The sequence below is a fragment of the Acartia tonsa genome, chromosome 1 (assembly GCF_053477335.1).
Source record: "Acartia tonsa isolate MP-2025a chromosome 1, ASM5347733v1, whole genome shotgun sequence".
Classification (NCBI taxonomy): domain Eukaryota; kingdom Metazoa; phylum Arthropoda; class Copepoda; order Calanoida; family Acartiidae; genus Acartia; species Acartia tonsa.
This window is the reverse complement of record NC_137260.1, coordinates 34,848,523-34,860,091: the sequence shown is the minus strand read 5'-3', so window position 1 is coordinate 34,860,091 and position 11,569 is coordinate 34,848,523. Positions and strand designations below refer to the sequence as shown.

The 11,569-nt window shown below is 31.8% G+C and overlaps 1 protein-coding gene across 11 annotated transcripts in view; it reads right to left on the bottom strand.

Annotated features, from left to right (window-relative positions):
- Positions 1-4,075: 4,075 nt before the first annotated feature.
- The window catches only part of LOC145317726 (cytospin-A-like), a 63,725-nt gene continuing 56,231 nt past the window's right edge, over positions 4,076-11,569 (bottom strand). Inside the window, exons 6-14 of one of the 11 annotated variants that reach the window (XR_013879085.1) lie at positions 11,297-11,407; positions 11,006-11,059; positions 10,308-10,421; positions 9,949-10,074; positions 9,784-9,835; positions 9,100-9,209; positions 5,995-7,549; positions 5,482-5,594; positions 4,076-4,938 (exon numbers count right to left, since the gene is read on the bottom strand). Coding sequence is in view for 1 of the 11 variants with exons in the window: in XM_080158950.1 (XP_080015076.1) it covers positions 6,812-7,549; positions 9,100-9,209; positions 9,784-9,835; positions 9,949-10,074; positions 10,308-10,421; positions 11,006-11,059; positions 11,297-11,407 (1,305 nt within the window). In the remaining 10 variants the exon portion in view is untranslated. Of the gene's footprint in view, positions 7,550-9,099; positions 9,210-9,783; positions 9,836-9,948; positions 10,075-10,307; positions 10,422-11,005; positions 11,060-11,296; positions 11,408-11,569 lie in introns of all 11 variants that reach the window. The other 10 variants (XR_013879090.1, XR_013879073.1, XR_013879072.1 and 7 more) reach the window with 10 other exon arrangements.

Below are 11,569 nucleotides of genomic sequence, written 5' to 3'. Positions count from 1 at the left end.
CAAAGAAGGTGTATCAACTATTTTTTTTATAGCTAGCCTGTTCTTTTAGTAAGTAGTAGATGTAAAATTTTTCATAGAATTCAGATATGCAATCGGTTTTTTTGTAGACCTCTTATTTTTTAAGTAATTTAAGTTTAAAAAAAAAAAAATTAAGTCGATTTTAAGGTACTAAAATGCAACAAAAAAAAAGAAAGAAAATGGTCATTATGAACAAAAATAGTAAGATCTTTAATTTGACACCTTACTTTTTCAATTCTGTCAGGTAATTATTGAAAAAATCGATTTTTTTAAACCCACGAGAATAAAAACTTTGAACTTAATTTTATTATTTCACAAATAAAAAAATATGGGTTCATATATACCATTAGAATCAGAAAAATATTACGAATCCATTGTAAGCAAAATTGAAAAAAAAAGTTTACAATATAGTATATAAACTACAATAAAAGGAATTATATGAAAATATCATATTATGTTGTACAGGCAACGTCTTAATTCTTCAATTGAGTATAAAAATGGGAAGGGGGTAAAGAGGGGGTAAAGAGGGGGTAAAAAAGTGAAGACAATAGTGTTGTCTGAACAAAAAAAAATAATTGGCCATTTCTGTAATTTTTTAATTTTTTAATTTTTTTCAATTTTGCTTACAATGGATTCGTAATATTTTTCTGATTCTAATGGTATATATGAACCCATGTTTTTTATGTCTGTTTGAGAAAATATTTAGGTCTAAAGTTTTTATTATACCGAGGTTAAAAAAATAGATTTTTTCAATAATTACTCAACAGAATTTTAAAAGTAAGGTGTCAAATTAAAGATCTTACTATTTTTGTTCTTACTGACCATTTTCTTCTTTTATTTTGTTGCGTTTTAGTACCTTAAAACCGACTTAATTATTTTTTTAAAAAACTTAAATTACTTAAAAAATAAGAGGTCTACAAAAAAACCGATTGCATATCTGAATTCTATGAAAAATTTTACATCTACTACTTACTAAAAGAACCGGCTAGCTATAAAAAAAAAAGTTGATACAACTTCTTTTATAACAAACTATTATTTTTTATAATAAAAAAATACCTTTTTTGACCATCTCCGAAAAACGACAAATAACGGAAACTGCCAATTTTGGCGGTAAAACGGCCAATTTTAAAGCTAAGAAAACCAAATTTTATGACAAACTATTATTTTTTAACAGCCAATTTTAAAGCTAAGAAACCCAAATTTTATGACAAACTATTATTTTTATAATAAAAAAATACCTTTTTTGACTATCGCCGAAAAACGACAAATAACAGAAAACGCCAATTTTGGCGGTAAAACGGCGGTTGGCGGCGCTAAATAATATTTTTATCTGTTTATAGTTACAACTTATTAAGATATTATTCTCAGTTTAAAAAAATTGGCGCTTCCAGCACCCAAACCGGCAAAAACAGCTCTACAGCTGTTTTAATATTTAGCGACTGGCCGCTAAAAAGCGGATAAGGAGCGGTCTGACCGCTATGACTAGAAAAAGTAATTCTCTAAAAATACACATGAACAACCAGAAAAAAGTTTTACGTCTCTATCTGTAACAGAAGCCGAGATAGAGGGGGGGTCTGTCAGGGGGTTAAGTAGGGGTTCAGAAGTTTAACTGCCTGTTTTTGCCAGTTTTGGTGCCGGAAGTGCCAATTTTTTTTTAACTGAGAATAATATCTTAATAAGTTGTAACTATATACACATACAGTGAAAAAAGGGACAAAAAAAGATATTTTTTAGGCCTTTTCAAAAGGCAGTTTTGAAATCCCGTTATTTCAAAAAAAAAATTTAAATGCTTAGAGAATGGCTTGGAAGGTGAATTTAGGTGTTCTGCATATTTCAACTTAAACACATAAGGCCTAAGATATGATATCCCAAAAATCTTTTGTCAAAGTCTACTCTACACCTAGCGCTGGCGATTTCATTTTTCACAGGTATAAAATGCATGATTTTAGCAAACTGACTGGCGCTAGGTCTAGAGTAGACTTTGACAAAAGATTTTTTGGATATAATATCTTTGACCTTATGTGTTTAAATTGAAATATGCAGAAGAGCTGAAAACCTGCACATTACTGAGATATTGTTAAAACCGCCGTGCTACCGTTATCTGTTGATATTTTACATGCCTGGCGCTAGGTCGCCAGTAGAGACAGAGAGCTGAAATTTTGTACATTTATTTCTAGGCCCCTAAAGTAACTTTTTAGGTTAGCAGAAGATTGAAATTCGAAAAAGGGTATTTTCATGAAAAGATCTAATGGGTAATATCAACTAGAATTCTTATCCTTTTCACTGGTGGGGAAAGGTTGTAGAATTTAGGAGGTTGGACATGATAACCCCACCTAGAGCCAGCTTATTCCAGCAACGAAAAATTTTTTTCTTAAAGTCACAAAACCTATACCTACAGGATTTTCAACTGTCAAAACTTTAAGAATTGACGACCTTTTTAGTTGAGCCCAAAATATTATTTTAGATTTATTTCGTTTGTTGACTATACCTTACTCCTGCCCTAGAGCACCCTGAATCTACACCCCAACTGACATAACCAAGAGAAGTGTCAAGCCTTAACCGTCTGATGAGCAAGGCTTTAAAAAAGTGAAACCCAACTTCAACTTGAGAAAGCTGTTGAAGTGTGTTTAGCCAAATAGCAATCCATTTAAAATTGCTTTATCGATCATCTTAATTGCAACCCCTCTCTCTTAATGGTTCACTTAATTAACTTAAAGGGAACTATCCACGAACGAGAGCAAGTGATTCTAAGCACCTTCCAGCACTGATCCATAGTATTTTTTTTGTAAATGCGCTAGGTTTATGTTTAATATTTGGTTTATTAACTAAAAAGTTGGGTTTTACCATGGTTTTATATGAAAAAACTTTGAAATGTAAATATTTTCTTGATGTAATATCATCAAATGCTTAGTTGAGTTCAAAGGAATAAAATAAAATAACACGGCGGAAAAGCATCAAATGCTGTTAATTGCAAAAGTACTTTAATTAAACTGTTTACAATATTACAAGTAACCAACCCTTCTTCTAAATATACATTTTTATCAAAATAATATACTTTTGTGTCAAAGCTTGTAAAAACAGTTTGAACTCAACAAAACATTTGATGATATTGCACCAAAAAAAATTTTTACTTTTGAAAGTTTTTTCATACAAAAACCATGGTGAAACCTAACTTTTTAGTCGATAAATCAAATATTAAAATTAAACCTAAAATATTCACACAAAAAATACTATGGATCAATGCTGGAAGGTGCTTAGAATCACTTGCTCTCGTTCGTGGATAGTTCCCTTTAAGTCACCCCCCTCCCATTAGCTACTGATTTCAATTAGTTAGTCAATTCAGTTATAATCAATTTCCTGAAATTGCGCTATTAGAAGGACGAAAGTAGTTATATAGTTAATATGGAATAATAGTGTTCCCAAGAGTATACTCGAAAAAAATCTTCACAAGAAATTTAAGCTTTATGTCTCTATAAGCAACTAAGTTAGTTGCATAATTAGTTGTCTACAACTCAAAAGCCCAAAGGTAAAGAGTCAGAGTTAAATACTATGGAATTTCTTAAGCTAGCCTATGAGTTAAGTTTCCTATGTCTTACATATTGCTTTATTATATCTACTATGTAAGGCTAAGAAACCCTAGTATAGGAAATTTTATGGGTTTTGATCTTAGGGTGCTCGTTAGTAATACAAATATTAAACATAAATTCTATTTTCGGCGTATCATAAGAATACTCAGGGATTTTAATGTATCAAAGCAAATTTTCGGAAAAATAGCAATTAAAAAAGTTGTAAATATCAGATATCTCTAGTTGCTTTACTCCGAGCATTGGTCGCGGGGGAGTTAAGGAAACACTTAACAGGCACAACTCATTACCATGCACGGTTAATACTTCCAGACAAAGGTCATTTAATTAAAGGGTTCTGTTACTTAACCTAATATCCTTATGTTTTAAGAGTATTGTATCCCATTACAAACAGATTAGATGATGAATTAGCTAGGAAAAGGTTTTGGTTGATTTGCAATAATGAGAACAACCTAGCAATAAATAACAAAATGTACAAGTCTAATTTATTCATATATATAAAGATATAAATATAAAGTAAAATGTCTTGCTACAGTAATATTTAAAGGTCTTTTTAAACATGATAAAATAATCCACAATAAATCCTCCAAAATAAAATACAGGATTTTAATTTACAAGATAACTAGAGCGAATACGTCCAAATAGCAGCATACCTTATTTGCTCAGTATAAATTTTGATAGAGAGAAGGAAAAAGGAGGTGGTCATTGTCAAGTATACAAAATTGGCAGACAGGGGAGAGGTGTGATGAAGGAAATATATCAAGAACGGTTTATATCACGTGATCATAACAGACAGACCAACTTAGAAAACTTGAAGAAAAGATTTGCTACTACAAATGAAAACATTATAAACTGTAAGATTTTATAAGAGTATAAATATCAAAAAGGTTCAATTAAATGTAAAAAATGTATAAAAATGTTTTAAAATACTATAAAAATGCAAACTTGCTTTTGAAAGATTATGTTTCATATTTAAAAAGGCAATCTCATTAAGTTATCTGCGGGGTACTTCGGCTAAAATTACTTTAACACCCTATACAATACAATTTAAAAGATATTTTTTTTAAATATTAAAGTTTAAACATATTAGAAAAAATGCACGAACATTCAATAAAAAAATCTGCTTAAAAATTGAAACCGTCGCGACATTTTATTATCACATAAACATTTGTAAAGATGTCAATAAAGGGTACAACTACCTTCATATAAAAGTTAGGAATACTTATGCCGAGTTAGGCATACCTACACGTATAAAAAAGAGCACATAATAATATTTGTCTTTAGGCTTGTATATGTAAACTAATTAAGTTAATTCTTAATATTATAACAAAGAGGACTATCCACGAACAAGAGCAAGTGATTCTAAGCATCTTCCAGCATTGACCCATAGTATTTTTTTAGTGAATATACTAGGTTTATGTTTAATATTTGCTTTATCGACTAAAAAGTTAGGCTTCACCATGGTTTCATATGAAAAAAACTTTGAAATGTTAAGCATTGTTTGGTGCAATATCATCGAATGTTTTGATGAGTTCAAACTGTTTAAAAGCTTTGACACAAAAGTATATTATTGTGATAAAAAATGTATATTTAGAAAAAGGGCTGGTAACTTGTAAACAGTTTAATTAATGTACTTTTGCAATTTACAACATTTGATGCTTTTCTGCAGTGTTATTTTATTTTGTCCTTTGAACTCAACAAAGCATTTGATGATATTGCTTTAAAAATTGCTTTACATTTCAAAGTTTTTTTCATATAAGGCCATGGTGATTGGTGAAACCTAACTTTTTAGTCGATAAAGCCATTATTAAACATAAACCTAGTATATTCACTAAAAAAATACTATGATCAATGCTGGAAGATGCTTAGAATCACTTGCTCTGGTTCGTGGATTGTCCTCTTTTAACACATTTGACTATTATAGAAGACTTTAAAGATTACATTTAAAATATTTTATTATATTGGTTATTAATTAAAATGACATATAAATGACTATCAAAACGCATATAAAGTAGCAAAAAATATAAGCAAAAAACTAGAACAAATACGCCCAGTAAAGAAGAGCAAAATGTTAGGAAAGGGTAAAAAATTAATGGAATAAAAAGACTGTTTATAACAGTAGTCCCCAAAGTTTTTAATAAGGTTTTCTTATTCATTGGCCTAACAACTTTGGGGACTTCAATTGAATTTTAATTGATTTTTTCAATAAGTTGAGTGTCACTGTTAAACGTTTTAACCACTAATTGTGATCTACAGAAGGGGTAATTTTGTGTATCATATTTATCAATGGGGATGTACATAAATATATCGGCCTATTAGATCTCTGAAAAGAATCACAGGCCGACCGACATAGTAGACTTGTATAGTAGCCCCGCTACATATATAATATTACTATAAGAGATATAAAAAGAGAGTATCGATGAGTTTCTGTGATTGCATCATAGTTTAAAATATAAAAATTACAAGCTGGAGAAATAAGTCAATAAAAAAGGAAATTTTATGAAGTGTTTTTTTTTTCATTTCCCAAATGCTATATAATAGAATAAAACTGTTTTTTTTTCAAAGTAGCGCAGCTTCTCTATAATTCACGTTGTCTATCCGTAAGTCCGTAACGCTATGGGGAAAATGTTATTTGAAGATAGACATCTATAGTGAAGATTCATTTTATAAATTGGTTTTCCGTCTATTTGTCAATCATGACGCAAAAAGGCATAAACCTTACTTTTACAAGGTTCCGTGATTTCTTTGAATTTTTGCATTTTATCTATCTTTTTATTCTCTGCTATGACAATTCAACATCTGCTCTATGAATTTTGTTCTCTTGTCATGTGATTTTTAGCTTCGCTACTTATAAATGTTGTCATCCTTGTTAAATGTTATCTACTGTATTGACTTATTATATTCCATCTTATGGTACAAAAATAAAGGCACTTTTACGTAGGCAGATCAATGTTGAAAGTAATCATATAAGATAAATAAAAATTCTTGTCATGTTTAAGCACTTAATCAGTATAAGAGATTACGTACAAAATAAGTGTTATTTTTAAAAAGAAGGTTAAGAAAGAGTTTTCAGAGAAACTTTTTAAACATTAAAATGATTTTTATAATCTTTTAAGTGAATTTTGTTCTCTATGTTATAAAAATATTAAAATACAATGATTTTAAAATGACTATTCAAAAGAATTTTTAGGACTAACAATTCCAACTTTTTAGGTTTCAAAATATTTATAAATATTGGTGACGTATGTCATTATTTGTTGCCAATCAGGCCGTTCGATTGAGACCATTTCTGTTAAATTTAACGTCGTCGGGATGCCAACAGACTCTGCGGCGGTAAAGGCAATAGTGAAGTTCCGCCGTTTCTCGGCCTGCTTCAGCGTAGAGTACGGAATCTTATCTGGGATGTATGTGTGTAGAAGGGCACAGAACGCCATACCGTCGTTCCAAGAGCTGCTGAAGTTTGTAATATCAACATCAACATATCCAGTTGTTTTGGATTGGCACCATTTTAGCAGAGCGTTGCGTTTGCTACCGCCGTTTTTAACCAAGGCTGACAATGGATCACATCCACCGCCGGTGGTAACCAAAACAGATGGAGTATCGTACATGCGTAGGTGGCGGTTCACCGCCGATTTGTTGGATAATATAGAAACAGGAGACGCTGATGTTTCAGCGTCCGCAGTTGTTAACGGCGACGCATTCGTGGATCCGCTGGTCGACGGGTTGTCTTTGATTTGTGTGGGTGTTGACGGCGTGAATACCGGTTTACTGGGATGCTCAGAAATTGGCGATAGCGTCGGCATGGTAGGAGTGCTAGAACTGCGGCTGTAACTTGCCGTTTTGGCCTTAGCCGCACTCTCGATGGAGTCGATTAACCCCTTGACCGTCGCCTTGTTGTCTTGAGTGCGTTGCAGATACTTGGTGCGAAGGTTTGTAAGATCCGCAGTCTAAAAACACAATAAGAATTGTAAGTTTATTTACTAAAACCAGTGCATAATATACAAAAATGGAACCCAATTATCAAAACCCTTAATTTCCAGCCTCAAAAAAATGTAATAGGTTATCCATAGTTGAAGTCAATGGCCATCCTTATAAAAGGGATTGTTCTTTTTATACACCTATGATTTTTTGCTTTTTATTGTGAATGCTAATATAAATTATGTATGTATACTGTATAGACACAAATTTTAATACATACATGACAATGTATGGTTCAATATTTTATTTTTGGGTTATTTTTCTCACAGGTATTCAGGGATGGTAAATAAGCTTTTCCATTGATCATAATTAATATTCTCCATTTAATATCTAATAATACAGCAGCGAAAGAGGGATTATAAATTAATTAAAACGACATTTTACCAATGGATGTATTGTAGAATGTACGGATATTATGTCGTCAATTTAAGTTGCTATTATTGACATTATTTTTTAATCAGATCGTTCATCCAGTAGGAGGAGGTAGCCAGCTACAAGTTTTACTTTATTGGTGTACATGGTATCTGGTGTAAGATCCAAGTAATAATCCATCATTGTACCCTTACTCCCTGTTTTCCTCACAACAAAAACTAAGTTGAACGTAAGGAAAAGTTTGAAATTGAATTGAAATACTAAATAGAAAGAGACTGGTCAGGAAATTGATATTTTTCTTGTATTCACTTTTATTCTTTATTCTTATATAGAAATAAGAGGATGTCTGTGTGTTTGTAGCTTAAGATTTGCTGTTGTCAATAAAGGGGGGGGGGGAAGTTTTGACACATTTGCGTAAACAGGGAGTATAGGCTTTATCTTTGGACTGAGAGTATAGGTTATTAGGGATAAAATCATTCTTATATGATGAATTTTCCCAAGTTTTAAGATTTTTTGGATAGGCCTCCAGGTTCCGGAGCTCCAGGCCTCCAGGTCCTCTCTGTACAGGTAAAAATGAAAAAAAAAAATTTTTTTTTGAAGAGTTAGAAGTCTACTTATGAAACAAAATATGCATATTTTTGAATGTTATTCACATATTTGAAGAAAAAAAAGCATATTTTGTTTCATAAGTAGACTAACTCTTCAAAAAAAAATATAAGAATGATTTTATCCCTAATAACCTATCCTCTCAGTCCAAAGATAAAGCCTATACTCCCTGTTTACGCAAATGTGTCAAAACTTCCCCCCCCCTTGTTGTTAATATCTTTTATAAAATTAAAATGGAAAGTGGATATATGACTCCCCCCCCCTCTTCTCTTAGGTGTCTCCTAAGGCCTCTAGGCGAGTAACCAATAGTCACAATTTCAAAAATCTTTTTTTTAACACGCGCATGTACGACGTACGTACAAAGGAGATTTGATGGGGGTTGGTGATGGGAATGAAGGAAGCGGGAACGCAAGACTAAGGACTGAAAGAGGGTGGAAAACCCCAATTTTGATGAATAAACTGTCTAATTAAATATGGTTTTTACAAAGATGGTGGAATCATAGTTGTAGTTTTTATTACTATACATATCAAGATGTTTTACCTGGCTTGGTGAAGTTGTAGTATTATTTGTTCTAGTGGTTGTTTGTGTCTTGGCGATTGCCGCCATTTTTAAGCGGTCATTCTCCGCCTCTAGAGTTCGAACTCGCTCCTACAGGTTTTCATACATTATTTCAAATAAATTCTTTAGACATTGGAAAGTGTTGAATATTTTTTTTTATACCTATGCATAAACATAAAACTTTCCGTATTGTAATTGAATTTGATTTGTTTAGTTTCAAACTAGTAGTATTCAAACTTTGGGTATAGTCCTTTTCACGACATCCCTCCATAAGGAGCGATTCTTCGTATTTTTAAAATGGCTTTTTATAGGTTATTTTAGGTTAGGTTAGGTTATATTGTGTTAGGTGATTGCCCCACAGGGTTAGGTAATTGGCCCCGCAGTGTTAGAGCCCCCCGCAGGGGCTAGAAATAGGAGAAAAGCTACTGTGAAAAATACGAAGAATCGCTCCTTATGGAGGGATGTCGTGAAAAGGACTATACCCCAAACTTTTAACTGATAATTTAATCTACAGAATGAGTAATTTGTTCTTCATCAATATTTGATGGATATATATTATATCAATTTATTGTCAATTGTCTAATACTTAAAGAATACAACACATTCCACTGGCAAAAATTTGGAGACAACATTGTTTTTCTTTTTATTCATTATGTATGAATTCCTTTAATTGCTCTGCTGTGGTAGCCACTTCTTCCAGATGTACTTGTGCTTCATTCTATAACAAAAGAATTGATTGCAAAAATATGCAACAAAATATATTTTCTAACAAACCTTTCATAAACAAGCTACCTAATCGGAAGCTTAGGATATTTAGTGCTGACAACTCACCTGGAAATCATTGGCAACCCTGACGGAAATGAGTAAGTCTGCTTGGAACTGTTTCCACTCGTCCGCATCTGAGATTCTCCGGGTGCGTTCCGAGCTCAACTGAGATTCTATCTCTGTTATACGACTCTGAAATAAATAGCCTTTTTAATATCCACATCTTCGTCAGTCGTTTGAACATTGTGGCTAGTTACTGTATGATTGTCAGAAAATAATTGTGCAACCATCTTCCTTTAATTCTTCCTTGCTCAAGTATATTACAATCAATTTTACCCAAGCAAAATATCTACATGATCCACATTAAAAATCGTATTAAAATGCTGAGTATCCCAATTCAATAATCGAAATTATATAAATCAGACCTGTAAATCCGAATTTGTTTTCTGAATTTCTGACAGGTTAGCTCTGAGTTCTCTCTTGTCAGATAAGTGATGCTGACATTTGACCTCCAGCTCTGCCACTGAACTTTGAAGCTCCTGCAAACATTTTTAAAAATTAAGTTAACATTTATAACAAAAAACTTGTTTAGTTTTCTAGAAAAGAAAATGATAATAATCGTAGAGTTTTTTTAACCCAGGTATTTAGGAAACTTTGCAACATAATTAAAAGCTAAAAATAAAGATTTAATAAAAGTATCTTTAGTTTTTAATAGAAACCCATTAGAGAAGGAGTTTATAAAACCTTGGGTGCAAGGGTAATTTGTCCCCTCCCTCCCAGCTAAAAATTCATATATAACTCCTCATTTAATTATCCATTTAAACATTGTTTGTACTTTTTTAAAAAGTAACAGGTTCTGTGTGTTTCAGGATATCCCTAACCTCTGGACTGATATGGTGCACCTTTACAATGTAGCCTTTTTATAGGTCCTGGATATGTTTATTACTATTTTTGGGGGGTAGGCACTACAACCATCCCAAGATAAATCGACCCTAGAAAAGAAATACCAAAAAATATTCCAAAGTGCCGCTAAAGACTGCTACTGGCGTTGAAAATATTTTATACCAAAAAATATTTTTAAGTGCCACTTGAGACTTCTAGAGTCGAAGCTACAAAGTGTTACCTCCATATCCTTGATTAGTGCCTTCTTCTCCTCTGTTAGTTTAGCAGCAGTATTCTAAAACAAAAATTAAATTTTAATGATATTAATTTTTATTAGAGTAAATGCCGTTAGACATGACTATGACTAGCTTTCAAGATACCTATTTAAATCCAATTCATATTTCGAATCATATATTCAATTCATATGTAATTTCTACTTTCTAATTAACACTTACTTGTTTTTTTAATGATTGTTTTTAAAAAAAAATGCTTTTTAACAATAACTACTCATAGTTTTGAAAACTATAAATACCTTAATCATTTCAATCTCCTCTGTTTTTGTCTTGATTTGGAACTCAAGTTCTTGTTTCTGATTGTTTGTCTGATCTCTCAACTTGTTCTGCTCAAACTCAAGCTTGTCCACCTGACAAAAATTCATGTTGGTTACTAAAACAAGCTTGTTTAACATCTTGTTCAAAGTAGTAAGTATTACAGATTTATAATTTTAAGTAAAAATAAACACTAAAAAATATTTAAAATTAAGTTTACTTTACTCCCCTCAAGGACATGCCAGTTTTTTGTGTGT